Source organism: Hibiscus syriacus, unplaced genomic scaffold, assembly GCF_006381635.1.
Source record: "Hibiscus syriacus cultivar Baekdansim isolate YM2019G1 unplaced genomic scaffold, ASM638163v2 tig00117016_pilon, whole genome shotgun sequence".
Taxonomy (NCBI): Eukaryota; Viridiplantae; Streptophyta; class Magnoliopsida; order Malvales; family Malvaceae; genus Hibiscus; species Hibiscus syriacus.
In genome coordinates, this window is record NW_024063525.1 from 3,951,063 (window position 1) to 3,973,019 (window position 21,957).

A 21,957-nucleotide genomic window follows, 5' to 3' on the forward strand; every position below is an offset into this window, starting at 1 on the left:
AAGTTCAATGAGTAAATTAAAAAAATTAAAAATATAGTAAGTGAAATAGGAGAGATAATAAAATTCAATGAAAAATGGTACCCAAGAAAAAAAAAGTAGAATAATTTAACAAACAAGGAAGATTGGAAGAGATTGTCGGCTAATAATTTAGAATGGATAGAATTTTCATATTTGAGGAGAGCTAGGCAGGTCAAAAAAGAAGATTTTGGGTGGCGAAATAGTAGTTTTTAAGATTTCTAATTAGTAGATATGTGGATGGACTAATTAGATTTATGAGAAAAAAAGACTTGTTTTGTTGAAATATATTAGTACGTGATATGGGATGTTTCTATTTGAAAAAGAAGAAGAAGAAAGACACGTAGATTTTTTTAATTGCCGCATAATATTTTAGTTAAAGGGTTAATAAATGAGGGATTAAAATCGAATGAATCGATAATGAAATGGACCAAACATACTTAATTTTTAAATCGATAACCAAATTCGATAATACAAAAGTAAAAGAGATTATTTGTATAGTTTATTAGCTAAGGGATGGGAATGTTTGAGAGGCTGGTAAGGATTTTTGTTTTGTGTGTGCATGCGCGCGCGGGGAAAGGGTTATAATACAAAGGAAGAAGAATGAATTTAAATATAATAATTGAGGGAAAGCTTTAGCGACAGATGAAAAAGATTTTGCAAGGGATGAGTCTGCTAAGGATATTTTTATACCTTGAAAACCAAAAGCATAATCATTAGAGTTGAAACTGTGACGTTTGCGGTGACTGCTCATTTTGTAATTTGTAAGTTGGGCGATGCATCTTCTCTCATCATTTTTAAGTAGTAGCCTAGTTTTAGCTGATGTGTATTGTTTATTTATATTCCTTGGAGATCAAGTATTTATCTAAAGAAATTAAATATTTTAATAAAAATTCATAAGGTTAATAAATCAATTATTTAAAATAACAAGTTCATAAAATCAAGCATCCAGTCACTGATGGGGCAAAAGGAATGAAAGGGTTGTATTCACCGACAATTTCCATCAATCTAATAGGAACTTGTCTGCTCAAGAAAACGAAGGAAGTTGTGGAAACTGCTGTGATGATATAAGGCTCTGTTTGTTGGAAATTGTTCATGCCAAAGATCCTCCATTACGAATTCTAGAGGGTTCGAGTTTACATTCTGTGCTTCATGTAAAAGACCAGAGTTCAAAGCATCTCTACAAGTAGCTTCATAAACATGAGGACATGTTGCTACTTGCTTCCCCAGTGCGGCGTTGGACTTGACTATTTGGTAATTTGATTTAATCCCTTCATTCTTATTAATTTTTCACACTTCTATTACTGATTTATTGTTAGGATAAACTTTTAACTATATGGATTATTTAATCTTGTTATATAAGGATGATAATTTGATCTGGATTCGACATATTTCAATCCGATTCAAATTAATACAATCATTTTTTAAAAAAGAAAAACCGGATTTGAATCAAATGTTATGAAGGGTGAAGTCAAATCAAATTTAAGTTTACTGTGAAAAATCTCTGACTCACCTCAAAGACAAAAGCATTTGAGCAAAACGCTGTAAGCCAACGGGTTCATATGTAGAAGTAACAAGGTTACAAAACGAATTGAATGAATCAAATGCAGTCCGCTCTTACAGAGCCCATCAAACAATGATATATAAGTAACAAGTGAAGGCTTTTATCATTGTGACAGTGGTGTATGCAATAGCATTCTTTGTCATTGTTTCAATAATTGTATGTCACAGACTAAAGCGGGCAGTCATTACCCTCCATTTCTTTTAAAATGCTCAAGGCCTCTGACTACAAACAGATGAAGTAAAACATTGTAGGTGCCTGTCCCGGGCACACCGCCCTGCAACTTCAATCCAGAAAATAGCTTCTTTTTCTTCATTCAACAATACTTCTCCTCTCCTACAGGATGATAACAGAATATTACAGGTAAACTCATCGAACTTAAGTCCTTCGTTTCTTATTTCATCCAAAAGTCCTAAAATCTTATTCCAAGACCGACCCATCCTGTCATAAACATCGAGCATGACATTATAAGGCGACTAAAGCAGGAGAAATTATCTCCTTCATTTTTCTGTAACGTAGATATTGTCTTTTTTGCATTTAGGGTAAATTATACCATTGACTACTTAACTATTTAGCTCTTTTATATTTACCACCAATCTTTTAATTTTGTTAGTCAGACCATTAAATTATTTAATTACTCTCAATCAAGCCATTTACCGTTAACGATTAACAGATTAGGTGGTATGGAAGTTAAATATTTTGGTATAATCACGCATTTGGCCCATGTTATTTACATATTCTCTCAATTTAGTCATACTTTAATAAATTAAAATAAATTTAATCTTCCAATCAAATGATGTCACGTGTCACTAGTGTCATGTTTCGTGCCACGTGTCACCATTCGGTTGGAGGAATAACTTTATTTTATTTTAATATAATATATTTTTCACTAATCAGAGGGTGATTGGTAAAAAAAATAAAGTAAAACAAATTTGGGCTAAAGGATTCAAACCTAGGCCTCTTAGGAAACTAAGCATGTATCCACCCATTTAGTCAAGACCAATCTTTGTTCTAAAACAGACAATATGATGTATACATTTTGTATCTTAGTGTATAAATAGACAACATTATGTATATATTTTAGACTATTAAAAATATATTGTATTATTAATATTATGAATTTAAGTTAAATATTTATACACTAAGGTATAAAATATATACATCATGTTGTTTAGTTTAGACAAAACATTAATCTTGGCTCAATGGTTGGGTGATATGATAGCCAATAGCAAAGACCCGGAGAAGTACCCAAGTGGCCCCATCACACGAGCAAGGGCTAAGGAGTTCAAGCAGCCATGGAGACTATGTTTACATCAAGCTTGGAACGTGATGAAGAAGGAATAAAAAGGGAGGAACACTTTACGTTGCTTATGCATGAATTTGCAAGAGAATTTAAAGTTTGCATAACATTCATTGCATATAATAAGTGTGTTGTTCAGTCAAGCATGCATTGCATTTAAATCATCTAGTTCATTCATCAAACTATTATTAAATTAGCTCTTAATTGTTTCATGCATGTTTTCAATTAAATATTGAATAAAGTTCACCTTTGTGTCTAGGTGCATGAGAGAAGTTGAATGGTTTCATCATATGCAATAATGACAGTCAGAATGTCTACCAATTCTGGATGCGATACAGATGTGTTTGGTACTAGAAATCAATTGGAAATTATTCCTCTATCTCTTATATTTCCAATGCCTTTTGAATCACCTTAACCTGATATCGGGAGCTTGAGATATGATCGATTTATTGAAGACAGTGCAGGCTGGAATTTTGTTACGGGAATTTTATGCATGGATGATTTGGATGAATTTGAGCCAATGGAGAGTCTTTTCAACTTCAGCCAAGTTACAAGCCATTGAAGGACTCTTTATTCACCCATTCAAGGCATTCAAAGCTGATTGTTATCATCTAAATTCAAGGGTTGTTCATATTCTTCAAGGGAGCATGCAATGAAGGGTGATTTAATTCACTTATGAAGACAATTTTTAGCATGGAATAGCAAGAGTCTTCCACCCATTGGACAAAATTAAGGCCAAATTTGCTTTAAATTGTCTAGATTCATCCCCAAAATGATCTAGAATATTCATCCAACCTTGAAGATAAGAAGATAAAATATTCAAGTGCATTTTATTGCTAAATTGATGAGAATGTTTATATCTTTTGAGTCTTTTCATATGCTGCTTAAAAATACAATAAATAGGCACCTTTGAGATCATTTGTAGACACACATTTGATATATAAAACATCTTTGAGAGGTTGCTTTCATTCTTTTTCTCTTGTAGAACTTTATCGGCTTCAAGATAGTCTTGTAGTCTTTATCCATTTCCTTTTGTTATAGCGTTGGTTCCTAGCTCATCTATTGCTAGTGGATCACATTCCATACCCTACCATTTTGATTCCATCTTTTTATATTGTTGGTTCTTAGCTCCAAATAGCTAATGGGTCACAATCCACTTTAACCTTACAACACTTACCACAACAACACCATTTGCCACGATAATATCATTCACATTTCACCATCTATTTTCATTATCAATAAACCACAACAACCATCACTCTTCCATCACCTTCAAACAACTTCCTCATTTTTTTCATTCCATCATTTCGATTATTATATCATATCATTTCCTTTTTATGTTTATATTTATGCAATTTCAGAGTTCAAGTTATCATTACGGGGTTTCTTACTAGAATCACGATCGGGCATTCACATATATAACTCGAAACATATAATCAATATCATATCATTTGGTATGAGAGCTTGCCGATTCAGTAAGCGTATCATTTCATTTTTCTCTCCTGGGTTAGTACAAAATAAAAAAAACAAATAAAAAAAGAAAAAAAAGAAAGAAAGAAAAAGTTTAAAGTGGGAGGGAGTAATTCTTTTCATCTTTAAAGAAAAAGAATATTTACTTCGTCTTTATATTCAATTGTTCAATTTTTTTTTACCTTTTCTTACCATCTTTTTTCCTTGTAGCCAATTTCTTTTCACTATCCTTACTACCGAGCCACAATTATTTCAGCCGAAGTCAACTAGACCTTGTAAGCCTTGAGGAAGTTCCCAAAAGGACTTGAAATCAAAGCACGAGTGGTAAAAGGCAAGAGCAATCATTAAGGGTAAAAGAGATCCCGAGTGAAACACGAGTGGGAGTGACTTTTCTTGGAGTGTTTGGTGAGGTTTTTTTTGTGAGGTTATTTTTTTTACTAATTATGTCTCAACATTCGGGAGACAATTCTCAAGTTACAGGTAACGTTGAACCAAACCTACAAATGCAAGCCATGGTGCGTGAATTGACTAGGATTTTAAGGGAAGAGTTGGAACCACTCCATGAACGTATTAACCATATTGAAGAGGAGTGTACTCAAGGATTTCGAGAGCAAGAAAATGCCAATCAATGAGGAAATGAAGAATTGGAAAGACCAGAAGAAGATCGTGCATCACAACAAAAAATGGGAAATCGAGGTATAAGGCCCCAAAGGTTTTGTCCATTAATGGATGATAATCTTATTAATATCAAGATTTACATTCTACCATTCCAAGGCAAGACGGATCCTGAGGCTTACCTAGCAAGGGAAAACAAGGTAGAGCACATCTTCGGGTGCCATGATTACTCCGAACTCAAGAAGGTAAAACTCGCTGCCCTTGAGTTTATGGATTATGCACTAATATGGTGGGATCGATTGACATCAAGTTGGAGACGCATTGGAGAACATCCTATCACTACATGGGATGAAATGAAAGCAGTGATGCGAAGACGATTCATTGCAACCCACTACCATCGGGAGTTATTTAACCGTCTTCAAAACCTTTCACAAGGTAACCGAAGTGTTGAAGATTATCACAAATAGATGGAGGTACCCATGATTCGAGCCAACATCGATGAGGATCGAGAAGCCACAATGGCAAGGTTCCTAGCGGGACTTAATCCGAACATTGCGGACGTGGTTGAGTTGCAACATTATGTGGAGATGGAAGACATAGTGCATATAGCCATAAAGGTGGAAAAGTAACTCAAAAGGAAGGGTGCCACCACACGATCTTATGGGAGTGCAACTTTAAAATGGGGGCAAAGTTCATACAAGAAGACTCCTCCATTGTCATCCCACGAAAGAGGAGGACCACCCAAAGGAAGTAAGCCTATTACCGAAACTAGCAAGGGTAAGACTACCGTCACTCCAAATCATTCCCGTGACATACAATATTTTAAGTGTTTGGGGCATGGACACATTGCAAGCCAATGTCCAAATCGCAACACCATGCTTCTTCGACATGATGGAGAAGTTGAACCAGAACAAGAAGATGATGAGAATGAAGATGCTATCATTGATAAGGAAGAATTAGAGTATGTTATGGAATGAGAGGTTCTTGTTGTCAAAAGGAGCCTAAACGTGCAATCCAATGGAGGAGATAAACAACGTGAAAATATCTTCCATACTCGCTGCCACGTTGGAGGAAAGGTATGCTTTGTTATAATTAATGGAGGTAGTTGCACTAATGTTGCTAGTACCTTAATGGTAGATACACTTGGCTTGGCAAATAAAAGCATCCACAACCTTATAAACTGTAAGGGCTCAACAATGGAGGAGAACTCAAGGTGACCAAGCAAGTTCGAATTGCTTTCTTCATTGGGAAGTACAAAGACGAAGTGTTATGTGATGTCGTTCCAATGCATGCAAGCCATTTACTACTTGGAAGGCCTTGGCAATTTGATAGGCGAGTGATCCATGATGGTTATACCAACCGGTATACATTCAACCATGGGGCAAGGAAGATCACTTTATCTCACTTTCACCAAAACAAATACATGAAGACCAAATTTAATTGAGAGGAAAATTTGAAAGAGAAAAAGAGAGAGAGACCAAAATGGAGGTAAAAGCAAAAGAGTGTGATCAAAATGAGGGAAGAAAAATCATCATTCTTTCTAAAGAGAGAGAGAGAGTATAAAAAGTGTTTAATGATGACAAAGGAAGCACTTGTGCTCATGTACAAGGAAAATATTTTGAACACTAACTACCTTGATCAAAATTTGCATGCTTTTGTTGTGTCTTTATTGCATGAGTTTGATGACCTATTTCCAGAAGAAATACCAAGTGGGTTGCCACTTATTCGTGGTATAGAACATCAAATAGACTTTGTTCCTGGAGCTGTCATTCCAAATCGACCAGCTTACCGAAGCAACCTCGAAGAAACAAAGGAATTGCAAAGGCAAGTGTCTGAGTTGATGTAAAACGGCTACGTGAGGGAAATCCTTAGTCCATCTGCCGTGCTGGTTCTACTTGTGCCAAAGAATGATAGAACTTGGTGCATGTGTGTAGATTATCGAGCGGTAAGCAAAATTGCGGTAAAATATCATATTCCTATTCCTCGCTTAGATTACATGTTAGATGAGCTTAGCGGCTCTAACCTCTTTTACAAGATTGATCTTAAGAGTGGTTACCACCAAATACGAATGCATGAAGGTGATGAGTGGAAAACAACATTCAAAATGAAGCAAGGTCTTTATGAGTGGTTGATTATGCCTTTTGGCTTAACTAATGCACCAAGCACATTTATGAGGTTAATGAATCATGCTCTTAGGCCATTCTTGGGTAAGTTTTGTGTGGTTTATTTTGATGACATTCTAATATATAGTAAAATCATGGAAGAACATGTTCAACATTTTTACTTATTTTGAGGAAGGAAAAATTGTTTGCTAATTTACAAAAATGTACGCTTTGTACTGACAGAGTTGTTTTCTTGGGTTTCGTTGTGAGTTCTGAAGGTTTGGAGGTTAACAAAGAGAAGGTTAAAGCCATTGAAGTGTGACCACGACCAGCAAGCATTTCTCAAGTTAGGAGCTTCCATAGACTTGCAAGTTTTTATAGGAGATTCATCCCAAATTTCAGCACCATAGTCGACCCACTAACAAGTGCTATTAAGAAGAATTCTAAATTCTTTTAGGGGGAAGATCAAGAGAAGTCCTTTAATAGCATTAAATATTGTTTAATACATGCCCTTTACTTGCTCTACCTGATTTCAATTTAACTTTTGAAATTGAATGAGATGCATCAGGTGTAAGAATTGGAGCAGTCTTGTCTCAAGGTGGACATCCTATAGCCTATTTTAGTGAGAAATTAAGTGGAGCAATGGAAACATGGCAACACTACCTTTGGCCTAAGGAGTTCATCATTCACACCGATTATGAGGTGTTGAAATATATTCGGGGGCAGCATAAACTCAACAAAAGGCATGCTAAATGGGTAGAGTTTCTTGAAACTTTTCCATATGTTATCAAGTACAAGAAAGGTAAGGAGAATATAGTTACCGATGCATTGTCACAAAGGTATGTTCTTTTAAACACTTTGGAATCTAAGTTGTTGGGTTTTACTTTTATTAAAGACTTATATGTTTTTTACTCTGATTTTGGAGAAATTTACAAAGCTTGTGAGAAAGGGACGATTAATAAATACTTTAAGCATGATAGTTTTCTATTCAAGGAAGGGAGACTATGTGTCCCTCAAGGTTCCATGCGAGAATTGCTCACTAAGGAAGCCCATGGAGGAGGATTAATGGAACATTTTGGGATAGCAAAGACCTTGGATATACTTCAAGAACATCTATATTGGCCCAAAATGAAACGAGATGTGGAAAGGTTATGTGAGCGTTGCATTACTTACAAGAAGGCCAAATCTAAAGTCATGTCGCATGGACATTACACACCACTACCCATACAGGAAGCACCATGGATGGATATTTCAATGGATTTTGTGCTAATACTTCCACACAAAAAGAACAACAAAGACTCCATCTTCATAGTTGTTGATACATTTTCCAAAATGGCTCATTTCATTCCCTATGACAAAACTACTGATGCCTCACATATCGCTACTTTGTTTTTCAGGGAAATTTTAAGGTTACATGGCATACCCAGAACTATTGTATCTGATCGTGATGTGAAGTTCTTAAGCCACTTTTAGAGAGCCCTATAGAGTAAGATTGGTACTAAGCTACTATTCTCCACCACTTGCCACCCTCAAACGGATGGTCAAACAGAAGTGGTGAATCGAGTACTTTCCATGTTAGTTCGATCCATCATTCAAAAGAATTTGAGAACATGGGAGGATAATTTACCACATGTGGAGTTTGCATACAACCTTTCAATCCATACTACTACGGGGCATACTCCCTTTGAAGTGGTATATGGGTTCAATCCATTAATACCGATAGACATGTTACCATTACCCGCTGATCAAATTGTGAATACAGATAGACTTAACAAAGCTGAGTTTGTTAAGAGGCTTCATCAACAAGTGAGGGAGAACATTGAAAAGAGAACTAAGCAATATGAGCATCAAGAAAATAAGGGTCGTAAGAGAATTACTTTTGAGCCAGGGGATTGGGTGTGGCTGCACATGAGGAAAGAAAGGTTTCCGGCTCAACGAAAGTCCAAATTAATGCCTCGGGGAGATCGACCATTCCAAATAGTCAAGAAGATCAATGACAACGCCTATCAATTAGATCTTCAAGGTGAGTTTAATGTCAGTGAAACCTTTAATATTGCTGACGTGTCTCCTTATGATATAGGTGACGATTTGGAGACAAATCGCCTTAAAGAGGGAGGGACTGATATGATAGTCAATAGCAAAGACCCGAAGAAGTACCCAAGTGGCCCCATCACACGAGAAAGGGCTAAGGAGTTTCAAGCAGCCATGGAGACTATGTTTACATCAAGTTTGGAACGTGATGAAGAAGGAATAAAAAGGGAGGAACACTTTACATTGTTTATGCATGAATTTGCATGAGAATTTAAAGTTTGCATAACATTCATTGCATATAATAAGTGTGTTGTTCATTCAAGCATGCATTGCATTTAAATCATCTAGTTCATTCATCAAACTAGTTCTTTTATTAAATTATCTCTTAATTGTTTCATGCATGTTTTCAATTAAATATTGAATAAATTTCACCTTTGTGTCTAGGTGCATGAGAGAAGTTGAATGGTTTCATCATATGCAAGAATGTCAGTCAGAATGTCTTCCAATTCTGGTCATAAAGATGTGTTTGGTTCTAGAAATCAATTGGAAATTATTTCTCTATCTCTTATCTTTCCAACGCCTTTTGAATCACCTTAATCCGATATCGGGAGCTTGAGATATGATCGATTTATTGAAGACAGTGCAGGCTGGAATTTTGTTACGGGAATTTTATGCATGGATGATTTGGATGAGTTTGAGCCAAGGGAGAGTCTTTTCAACTTCAGCCAAGTTACAAGCCATTGAAGGACTCTTTACTCACCCATTCAAGGCATTCAAAGCTGATTGTTATCATCTAAATTCAAGGGATGTTCATATTCTTCAAGGGAGCATTCAATGAAGGGTGATTTAATTCACTTATGAAGATAATTTTCAGAATGGAATAGCAAAAGTCTTCCCCCCCTTGGACGTAATTAAGGCCAAATTCAACTTCAAATTGTCTATATTCATCCCCAAACTGATCTAGAATATTCAGCCAACCATGAAGATAATAAGATAAAGCATTCAAGTGCATTTTATTACTAAATTGATGAGAATGTTTTCATCTTTTGAGTCTTTTCATATGTTGCTTAGAAATACTATAAATAGGTACCTTTGGGATTATTTGTAGACACACATTTGATATATAAAACATCTTTTAGAGGTTGCTTTCATTCTTGTTCTCTTGTAGAACTTTATCGGCTTCAAGATAGTATTGTAGTCTTCATCCATTTCTTTTTGTTATAGTGTTGCTTCCTAGCTCATCTATAGCTAGTGGGTCACGTTCCATACCCTACCATTTCGATTCCATCTTTTTATATTGTTGGTTCTTAGCTCCAAATAGCTAACGGGTCACAATCCACTTTAACCTTACAACACTTACCACGACAACACCATTTACCACGACAACACCATTTGCCACGACAACGCCATTCACATTTCACCATCTATTTTCATTATCAATAAACCACAACAACCATCACTCTTTCATCACCTTCAAACAACTTCCTCATTTTTTTTCATTCCATCATTTCGATTATTATATCATATCATTTCCTTTTTATGTTTATATTTTTGCAATTTCAAAGTTCAAGCTATCATTATGGGGTTTCTTACTAGAATCACGATCGGGCATTCACATATATGACTCGAAACATATAATCGAGATCATATCATTGGGTATATGCTTGGTTTCCCAAGTTTGAATCTCTTTGGCTCCAATTTTCTTTGCTTTATTTTCTTTCAACTAGTCAACCACTTATCCATAGGAAAAAAAATTAATTTATTAAAAATATGACTAAATCGAGAGAATATGTAAATAATAGGGACCAAATGTGTGATTATACTAAAATATTTAAATGTCACGTCACATATTCCGTTAACTATTAACGACAACTGACTTGATTGAGAACAATTAAATAATTTAGTGGTCTGGTTGACAAAATTAAAAAATTGATGATAAAAGTAAAATGATTAAATAGTTAAGTGATCAATGGTATAGTTTATCTTATATTTATACGTAGTCGCGAATATGCATGAAGAATAGCCATATAAGCTCGAACATCAAGCGAGTATTCCTCTATGTGAATTAAATCAAACAGTTTCAATACAATTGCATACTGCGATTCTCCCCAAAATATTTGGAGCCATATCCATTGAAACAACTCGAGCTCTTTCTTTATGTAGTGAGATGCTTATAAGAACATTATTCTCAGCCATTAGCAGTAATCTAAACCAAAACACTAGTAATTAATAGAAAACTATCATTATAAATCATCACCATACCTGCACCTCCATGTCTATGATGCGGCCATCGATGAAGCTTTGTGATTCCCAATGTCAATTAGAGTAATCTGGTTAGCCAGTCGGTCTACTGCACTTCGACTTTACAATCAAACTCGAACTAGAAACCCTACCATGGATCGGTGACGGTCCAAGCAAACCCCTAGTCTGGTCATCTAAACCTGCACCTAAATCGATAGTTTGCAAAACCTCAACCATTGGAGCACTAGCATGGGTTGGTTCACCTAGACCCGTACATAAACCCTTATTCATCAAAGTCTTAGTTTGGCTCAGGTCACCTAAAGTTGCAGCATTCAATACTGGAACTAAATTATAATTGTGAGCACATATATATAATATATAATGTTATTGTAAAGTAAGATCTAAAATTAAGTGACTAATTATGTTATATGTATTATAGATATTAAAGTGTTGGAATTAAAATGTAAACACTATAAGTTGTATTTATAAGTTAATGAGAGAGAATTATAAATATTTAATATATTGACCTAATATTCATTTTATATAAAGAGATAGTAGTTCAGTAAATAGGTTAATTTATAATACTCTTATCCAATTAGAGTTTTTAGGGCAAGAGAAAACTTATCTTCTTGAAAGATCACAAGTAAAAAAAATTTGAAAGATTTCAACCTATCAATTAATTATATTTTGGTTCAACATTTAGCATAAAATTTATTAAACATGAAAAAAAAATTTAGTTAACATAATCAATAAAAAAAATTAAATATTTATAGAATAAAATGCATCATATTACCTTATTAACATAAAATAAATCGCAACCATTAAAAACACTAAATCTATTAATGAAGCAACAAACAAAGTTATCACTTTGTAGCTTCGATGAACCGAGTATTGTTACCTATAAATGCCAAATACATATTATATATCATGTTAAGACTGAAAAGTAAATTTTGAGCAAAATCTGATCAACATATAAAGTTGCATAATTGTGGTCAACTCCTTAGAGGAGATGTATGTCTTTGCTTTGAAATGTTCAAATTTTCTTAAGACGAACAGAGCATCAGAGTGAAAGCAGTGTTTTATTGCTTGGAATAGTATTGGGTTTGTTTTTAAAGCTGATGAGGTTTGGGGAGATCTAAGAATTATTCAGGAGAGAATAAATTAGTGTCAGCACCAATTTTATCGGGAATAATTTAAGGGGTAAGTTATGCTTTTTGTCGGAATATTATTTCTTTATTGTTCGAATAAAATTTTATATTAATTATAAGGATAATAGGAAAATATAAGAATTTAATAATTCATTTTGGAATATAAAAAATATATTAAAATAAATAGTGTGAGATCGAATCGTCTTCGCTTTTGTCAGGGTTCAGTTTATCAAATTATTTAATAGATTTATTTTATTATATTATTTGTTATTTTAAGAAACTTATTTAATTTGATTGCAATAAAATTGTGGGTAAAGTATATTAATGGTCACTGAACTTTTCTGATACTTGCATTTAAGTCTCCCAACTTTTAAAACTTACAATACAATCCTCTAACATTTAGTCCTTTTGTAATATGATCCCCGACGTAACCGGCCGTTTGACGTCGTTACACTGCCGTTAGTATGTTTGCAATATGGTCACTGAACTTTTCAGGCGCTTGCATTTAGGTCCCCCAACTTTTAAAACTTGAAACGCAATCCTCAATTTGATTATAAACCCCAAATTCCTTTTCGATCTCGAATTTCCTTTTTCTCTTCTCTCTTCTCATTTCCAGCGTAATTTTTCAATCGAAGATGCATGGAAAATTCTAATCTAACTTTGAATTCTATGGAGGTGTTAATTTGAATAAGGGTCCATTGAGAGAAGACCTAACCAAGGGACTATCGGGACCATCAACGATTCAAGGTGTAATGTTAGATACATGTCATCTCAGGTGAAGCAAGATGTTCGATGAAATACTTGTGAGAAAAAATGGGGTCAGAAATGCAGAGTTGACAAATACTAATAAGATGAACTAAGTATCATTGTTGAAAGTCACCAACAAAGCTGGAATTATTTTGTATAAATGGCATATAATAATTTCTTCGTTTAATCCTAGTGGTTAAAGATTTTCAATCAGATGATCAAATATAATGGAATCCCAAACAACGCCTTCACCTCTTAGTCTCTCTCGCTCACATGCACTCTCGTTTGGTTTTTGTTCTTCGGTTTTTCGCCACGTAAAATTGTAAACCCAAGCAGTGCTTTATATTTCAGCTTTTTATTTACAAAGAAAAAATGGAGGAAGAATTGTTGAAACGCAACACCAGTTGCGTTTATTTCTTAGCCTCTCACCTCGCTTGCAATAAGGTATTTATTTTCTCTTTTGGGCTATCCGGGAGTAAGTTTTTCGTCTTTCGCACTTTCCCATTTTCAGCTCGCATTGTGTGTCTTTTGTTGAAATTTTTATGTTTCTGGAACTACATGTCAAGGATCTGGATATTCAGTGTTAGTTTTGAACCAAAACCATCTAATTTTTTTTTCTTTCTTCTTAATCAAAACTTTTAGTACTCCTTATGAAAGATATTCAGTCCATCAGAATAGAAGTGAAAGAGGGTCTGATGTGATCCAAATCAATAACATAAATGGACTTGCATCTCCAACCTTTCACAATAATCAAAGGGGGATTTTCTCTAACTTATTCTTTCTTTATACCATAGTTACAATAATAGTTTACATACATTACATTTATAGTTATGATGATGTATGAAGTTACTATTATGAACCACATATTTATACATTTATATCTTATATTATTTAGCTTATAATATGTTTTCTTTGTAGATGCATAGTCGACCATATGATGGGAGCTAAGTTAAAGCTAGCATTGGAGTTCATGAGCTATGGAAACTTGACTAGGACAACTTCGGGTCTGCTCAAGAACATTTTGGGACAAAGTTGTCAGCTGACCCTCGAGCTCATAGCTGACTTGAGCTAGACTTTTGAGCTTGCTAGAGACCTCATTTCAGCTGGAGAGTTGCACCATCACCACCACCACACAGAGCACTTCAAATATGGTCTAAGTTAATTTTTTTTGATTCGTACCTTTTCGTAAAGAGTTGCCATTCCAAGAGGTGTCTTTTTTACAAGGAGTTGTCCTAAGGCTCACCTACATGTCCTTCATATGAGGCCAGCTCATCTTCAGCTCAAACACATGGAAAATAACTCAAATTATGAAAGGTTGTCTTCTACAAATGTGACCTTTCATAACAAGTTGTTGCCCCATTGATGACATGTAATTTAGACACATGTTGGATGCCAAGTCACGCTTATCTTGTTGCTTATCTACACACCATGGAGGAGCTATGCCATAAGCATCCTATGCCACCCATGTGAGTACCTCATGACCAGCCCACACATGTGCCATGCATGTTGATGAAATGGGCGCCAAAGTGAAGAGGTTTCTCCCTATTCGGCCAAAGCATAGTGTTGCATCAAAGTTGGTGCCAAGATGAACAACAAGAAGACCATTCGGTCAAGGACATCTCCCTTCATTAAAACAACATGTATTTCCATTTAAAAGTCATGTATCTAGCCGAATGGACACATAATTATTTGGCCAAACCTTTGCAAGCCTATAAATAGGGCTTTGGCATTTCATTTGTACTCAACCCTTTTGATAAATTAAACTCTTGTGAGATTATTCTCTCTTCAAGTTCTTTTTATAACTATATCGATTAAGCAAGCTTATTTCTAAGTTTATGGCGTCACTCCTTCCATAGATACTTCGAGTTCCTAGTTCTTATAACTAGTGGGTTCAAGACCTTGTTTACCACCCCTTAAAGAAGCAATATAAAGTTTGAGTATTTGTTCTTTAACATTGGTTCTTCTTTGAGTATTCTTTGAGATACTATCTAGCCATCACCATCTTCCATCACCATTCACGCCTAAATCAACACCATTCCATTCCCATATCTTCATCATTGAATTATCCTTCATTCATCAACAAGGCATACGTCTAGCAACATCATTTGGAGGCCGAATTCATCATCACTTGAAGGATACTTATACAACACTTCCGCAACCTACCTTGATATCATTTCTTTCCATTTCATTTCTGATTAATTTCCATTTCTTTCATTTATTATTTCCAGTTAATAATTTTATTTCTTATATTGTGCAGATTACTTATCAATTCAAAGTGTAGCATTTGGTGTCTCTCCTAGATCGGGAAACAACAAGGCTGCCAACTTCTCCATCATTGAAGAAGCTTAGATAGCCTTACATCAGGATCCTAGGCTAAATTTTTTTATCTTCGTGTTTGGTTTTTCTTTAAATCGGGGAATTGGTTGTGAGTATCGACATAGTGAAATCGCTAGGCTTAATCCGAGAGACTGATGGTACTAGTTTACTGGAATTGTATTGATCTGACATGTGGTTTTCGACGTCCTGTGAGCTCGTATTCTTTTTAATAAGTTCAAGTTGATTATGGGACTGATATATCCTGAACAAATTGGATTTTTTACATGTTTTGGAAATTTTACGGTTAAATCTGTATTGAATTATAGCTTTAGAAGATAATTCTGCATGCACGCAACTCGAAAGACATCATGACAGGGTAGTATATTTGGAGCAATTACTTGATATGTTGCCCGGTCATTGCACATTTGCACCTTCCTTTCTGGCATATATATGTTTGTTGCAGTGTCCTTTATGTTTTACAATGTCTTTTATTGCTGACATGCCATGAATTTACAAGAATTATAGGGTCCTATGATTTTAGTTCCGCTATCTACTTTAGATTCTCATCATGTTTGGCTATTGAGGAATATTAAACATGGAGCATTAGAAGCAATTATATGTTAAAAGGGTAGGTCATTAATGCATTTGCAACTGGTAATGTTGTATTTGGCATCTAATGTATATTTTAAACAACCCATTTGATGCCTTAGCTTTTGGAGTGACTATGACCGAACCTCTTTCCCTTTATTTATTAAGTCATCCTTTTGAATGAGTTATTAATTGATATTCTTGGTTTATTTTAGTTATTGCTTAATTGTATGTTGTAATCCTATGAACTAAAATTATTTACTATTTTCGCAACCGTTGGATGTGCATGCTCAAGTTCCATCCAAACCTATTGGATTGTCATACCAAAGTGCGGCTGCTACGAACAAGACAAATTGGTCTTGTTACTTTTACTTCAACGGTTTATGCAATAAACGTGATAGGTGCACTTTTCATGTTTAAAGTGCGGCAGTCGTTGGATTTGCATGCAACAAACCTCAAAATTTTATTAAAGTAAACACTGTCAAATAGCAAATTCATGTTCAAAATTCCAAAATACTTCAATTACATTCTAAACCCCAAATTCAAAAATACTTCAATTATATTCTAAACCCTAAATTGAAATATTTTAGAATTTGGGGTTTAAAATGTAATTGAATTATTTTGGAATTTGGGATTTAGAATGAAATTGAAGACTGTGTTGCAAGTTTTAAAAGTTGGGGGACCTAAATGCAAGCGCCTAAAAAGTTCAATGACCATATTGCAAACGGACTAACTTCTAACGGCATTGTAACGACGTCAAACGGCCGGTTACCTCGGGATCATATTGCAAACGGACTAAATGTTGGAGGACTGTATTGAAAGTTTTAAAAGTTGGGAGACCTAAATGCAAGCTTCAGAAAAGTTCAATGACCATTATTATACTTTACCCTAAAATTATTAAGGTAATATTTATTTATTATTGGGTACGGATATAATTTTCTTTTTTGTCAGAGATAACCATTGTTAATTTTCGAAATAAATCAATATTTTCTAAAAAAAATTATATCGTAATAGGTTATAAGTTAAATAAAAACACGAACTCATAAATTTTAAATTAAAATAATAATTACTCGTCTATGTACTAATTTTAAGCGTCATGAGGATGTAAATCTTTTTTTTTACATATAATCGCTTTTTGAATTCAATTTTTCATTCCGCACGCTAAAATCTTATTATTTTTTAGTAAAATTAAATGTTTTATTAAAATAATATGAATTTAAGTAGTCCAGTTTCACATAAAAAAATATTGACAGTGACTCTTATCTTTACATCATTTTTAAAAATTTGTTAAACGTAAAGACCGTTCCGATATTTATAATTTTGTTTATTATTTAGTCATATATGGTCCTATTTATCGTTTGAAAGTAGCTGAGATAGAAAACAATATCTGAGAGCGTGGTGTAATGACTCCATGGAATAATAGTCCAGAGATGATTCATCATAAACCTGGAATCCCGGTTTGCCAAATACTATAGGCTAAAACTAGTAAGGCAATAGAAGAAATGTAAGTGACATAATAATCGGTTGTAAGTTATAAACAGAGACAAAATGAAATAGAGATTGGCGGTTGCCAGTGCCAATCCCCTTATCTTCCCCAATTAGGGCCCATATCATAAACTAATATTACTATTTGAACTTCAGGTTTTAAATCTCTCTTTTGAAAAGAACCCAGAATTGGTCACTGCAAAGTGCAAATTATGCATCACAATTATTCCCATTAAACGTACGATTTTGACGTCATGGCTACGTTGTTCCACGCCAGCTTCAGCTGCAAAATTATACTATATACAAGTATGTTAACTAATCGGTTTATCTGTTTAAGAGTTAAAATAAGGTGAATTCATCAATTGATTTTAGTGGTCAAAGAGATTGTTGTTCTCCCTTTAAGTCTCGGATTCGAGTAACTGCGTCTGTAAAATTTGTGCGCTATCAATGATAAAGAAAGATTTTGAACGAATATTATCTTTTAAGCACCCCAACTATTAAAAAAATTAAAATGGGACAATGTTAGAGAAAATAAATCAATAAAACTTAAATATGGTGAAAGAAAAGAAAATGTGATTCGAAGATAATGAATATTGTCGTGCCCTCAACTGATTTGAAATAGTTTCTCTCATAGAGCATTTAATGACAAATAGTTCCAAAATTATATCTTAAAATTATTTTCTAGTGTTTTAATAATTTAATGATTTAGATAATCTATTAAGCCTTACTTGAAAGATATAATTATTAGTAAAATGGTTATATAACAATTTGGTCTCAACCTATTAAGTATATCATCCTCCCCCTCTTCTATGTGGTTACATGATTATCAAATATTTGGAATATACATTGAAGTTCATCTATGTGGTTACATGATTATCGAATATTGGGAATATACATTGAATTTCTTAAGGGATAGAAGGTGGGACTATCTCTCTTGAGATTTGGTCAAGGATAATAATACAAAACTTCATGAAAGTAATTTAGAAATGGCTCACAAAAATAACCTCTCGAACCCATTCAGTTGAGCTTTGAAAAGCTCGTGTCTGGATAAGCTTCTCCAAAGGTTCAATCATGGAAGATTTGGTTACTTTGTTTGTGGACAACCTACCATTAGAATTGCACTAGAAGGGTCAATGGTAGATCATTGGTAGACAAGGTGAAGTGAGGAACGTGTACATCGCTAACTAGAAGAATAGAGGAGGAACTAGATTTGCTTTCATAAGGGTGAAGAGTAGGCTCGAGGTGTGGAGAATGATAAAGAGATTAAAGGGATTGGAGGTTTATGGTAGTAGAACATCGCTAAATAATGGGTTTTAGCGGTATTTTTGAATAAATGCTGGTAAATACTCATACTTTAACAGTGTTTTTATATAAACGCCGCTAAATACTGTACTTTAGTGGTGTTTTTGTACAAACACCACTAATGACTCGTACTTTAGTGGCGTTTTTGTATAAACATGACTAAATATTGTATTTTAGTGTCGTTTTAAGCACAATCGCCGCTAAATACTAGTACTTTAGTGGTATTTTTATACAAACGCCACAATTTATTAGTACATTAGTGGCTCTTGTATTTACAAACGGCTAAAGACTCGTACTTTAATAACATTTTGCCATTGAAAATTTTCCCCCGCGCGCTTTGAATTTTTTTAAATATGTTGAAATTTATTAATATATACTACCAAAACCATTTTCCCTTAGCATCGATCATAAATCCAATCACCAAATTCCGTTGGTTTTTATTGCAACCAAATATAGTCTTCCGATCATTTTCAGTTATCCGATGGCTCGTACAAAGCAAACAGCCAGGAAATCACCAGGAGGGAAGGTGCCACGTAAGCAGCTGGCAACCAAAGCTGCCACGAAGTCTGCTCCGGCCACTGGAGGAGTAAAGAAGCCACACCGTTTCAGGCCCGGGACGATAGCGTTAAGGGAGATCAGGAAGTACCAGAAGAGTACAAAGTTGTTGATTCGTAAGCTTCCGTTCCAGAGACTGGTGAGGGAGATCGCTCAAGATTTCAAGACGGATCTGAGGTTCCAAAGCAGCATCGTAGCGGCTCTTCAAGAAGTTGTGGAGGCCTATCTGGTTGATACTGTTATTTTCCATGTTGATGTTTTTCAACTATTCACAGTGGCATATTGTTGCCTAACTTGTGTAGATTGCGCTGCTAGTTTTGGCATTAGTTACAGTTCCGTGGATGCTTTTCATAAACCTTTTATTTTGAAGAAGCTTCATTCTGAGGTACCATGTTGCTGATTTTCCTTTCTTTCTATATAAATAGTATGAAGAGAATATTTTCTTGTATTTTATCATCAAAATTGGTATATATACAATATGCAATCTCTTACATTAAATACAATGTATATCAACCCTAATATTTATCCTATAATTCTGTAATATTCCTTCTTTGTGAAAATATCTCCATAGTTATTTTTTTTTAATTTTTACATAACCAATAGTTATTAAATTTTGTTGGATCTTTTCGCGAATGAAATTATCAAATTGTAAAATTAGGTATGATTTTGAAAGAAAAAAAAACAATATGGTGACCAAAACGGAACCGCGGGAATAGGTGGGTGACTAAATACGTAGTTTACCCTAGAATAAATTTAGAGGAGATCACATGAATATCTTGTTAATTATGTGATATATTTCCTTAAATATGTTTTAGAGATTTCAAGGTCGCAACTATGGCATGCTTATCTCCTCTGAGTTTAGTCCTGATGCCGAACCTGATTCTGCATGAGAACATCATGAGGAGTTCAACTTTACTGAGGTTTTTGTGCACCAAATGATACATTAATTCCATTGAGTTTGTTCTTGGTGCTGTCTCGAACACTACATCATATCTTCGGCTTTGGGCTTTATGGTATACCCTATGGTTTTCTCAGTTTGAATGTTTTCCACTGTTTCATAAATAAATGTCAAGTTAATGTCTGGTTCTAATATATTACAGTTTGGCACACTCTGAATTATCGACAGTTTTCTACGAGAAAGTCCTTCTACTTGCCTGGGGTGAGTTTTTTAATTTTCTAAATGTTGCATGCTGTAGTCCTGTATATTCTAACTCATTTCCATTTGTTCCTATTCCTTTGCTAGTTTATGGTTTAATACTCCGGTGTTGGATGCATGACAAATAAAGTAACGGTGAACTACTTTTTAAGTCACTCAACTTTACATATGTTTCTATTTTGATAATTCAATGTTGTATGTGTTTCTGTTTTGGTCATTCAATTTAAAAACAATAATTTCATCACTAAACTTTCAAATTTCTCTCATTTTGATCACTTTATCGTTAAGTGTCTAACTCCAGCACCAAAACGTTGTGATTTTGGAGCTTTTTTAGTTTTAAGCAAAGACAAAGAATTACTTTTTGTCATAATTTATTTGATAATTATTTGATATATTGGTTGTCAGTTTTAGTTTGTTGTGATATGTTCTCAATTTTGAAATTAAAGGTAATGCTTATGTTTAGTTGCTTACTTTCTCTATAATATTAGAAATTAACATTTGAAATTAATAATCCAGAAATACGAAATGGATAAGAGTTGGATGGATTTGTCAAGGGTAAGCGACGAATATAGAAATGGAGTGACGAATATAGAAATGGAGTCAAAACTGAAGCAAGGGAAGCTGAGAGAAAAGCAACACATCAGAAAAAATGTGAAGACTTTCAAAATCAACTTCAAGCTATGATGCAAATGATACGACAAAATCAACCCCAGAGTCCACCATCTTAGGTGTTATTATTGTTATTCTAGTTAATAGTGTTGAACTACATTATATTTTACGTTAATGTAAACTTTGATTTATTATTATGGATTTCAAGTTTCTTGTTATGGATTTCAAATTTCTTGTTATGGATGTCAAGTTTATTGGATACTGTTATAGGTTAAAATTTTAATTTAGGGTAACAAAATAGTAGAAAATAACTTTTAAAAATTAGTTTTAATTAACGGCGTTTGTATAAAAAACGCCACTAAATACAATACCGATATTTTTGAAAAACGCCACTAAAGTTTTAGATCTTTTGCGGCGTTTATAAGGAAAACACCACAATAGTGTAGTCTATAGTGGCGTTTTACATTCACAAATGCCACTATATGACATAACATTTAGCGGCATTTGTAAAAAAAAATACCGTCACATATCATTACCTTTAGCGCCTTTTGTAAAAAAACCGCTAAAAACATAACCTTTAACAGCTTTTGTAAAAAAAACGACGCTATCTTTTGCGGCGTTTGTTCAGCAGCTCATCAATGTTTGTTTTTGAACCACAAAGGTTTTTAGTGACGCTTAAAAATGCCGCTATATGGCTAAAAACGCCGCTAAAAACC

At 34.2% G+C, this 21,957-nt stretch overlaps 1 protein-coding gene across 1 annotated transcript; it reads left to right on the forward strand.

Moving 5' to 3' along the window:
- Positions 1-19,402: 19,402 nt before the first annotated feature.
- On the forward strand, positions 19,403-19,803 carry LOC120195618 (histone H3.2-like). The gene is made up of 2 exons (XM_039197587.1): positions 19,403-19,732; positions 19,792-19,803. The coding sequence occupies exons 1-2, from the start codon at positions 19,403-19,405 to the stop codon at positions 19,801-19,803; spliced, it is 342 nt and encodes a 113-aa protein (XP_039053518.1).
- The last annotated feature ends 2,154 nt before the right edge of the window (positions 19,804-21,957 follow it).

Bases quoted from the DNA above. Each gene is read 5' to 3' on its own strand.
- LOC120195618 (XM_039197587.1), top strand. From the start codon at position 19,403: ATGGCTCGTACAAAGCAAACAGCCAGGAAATCACCAGGAGGGAAGGTG.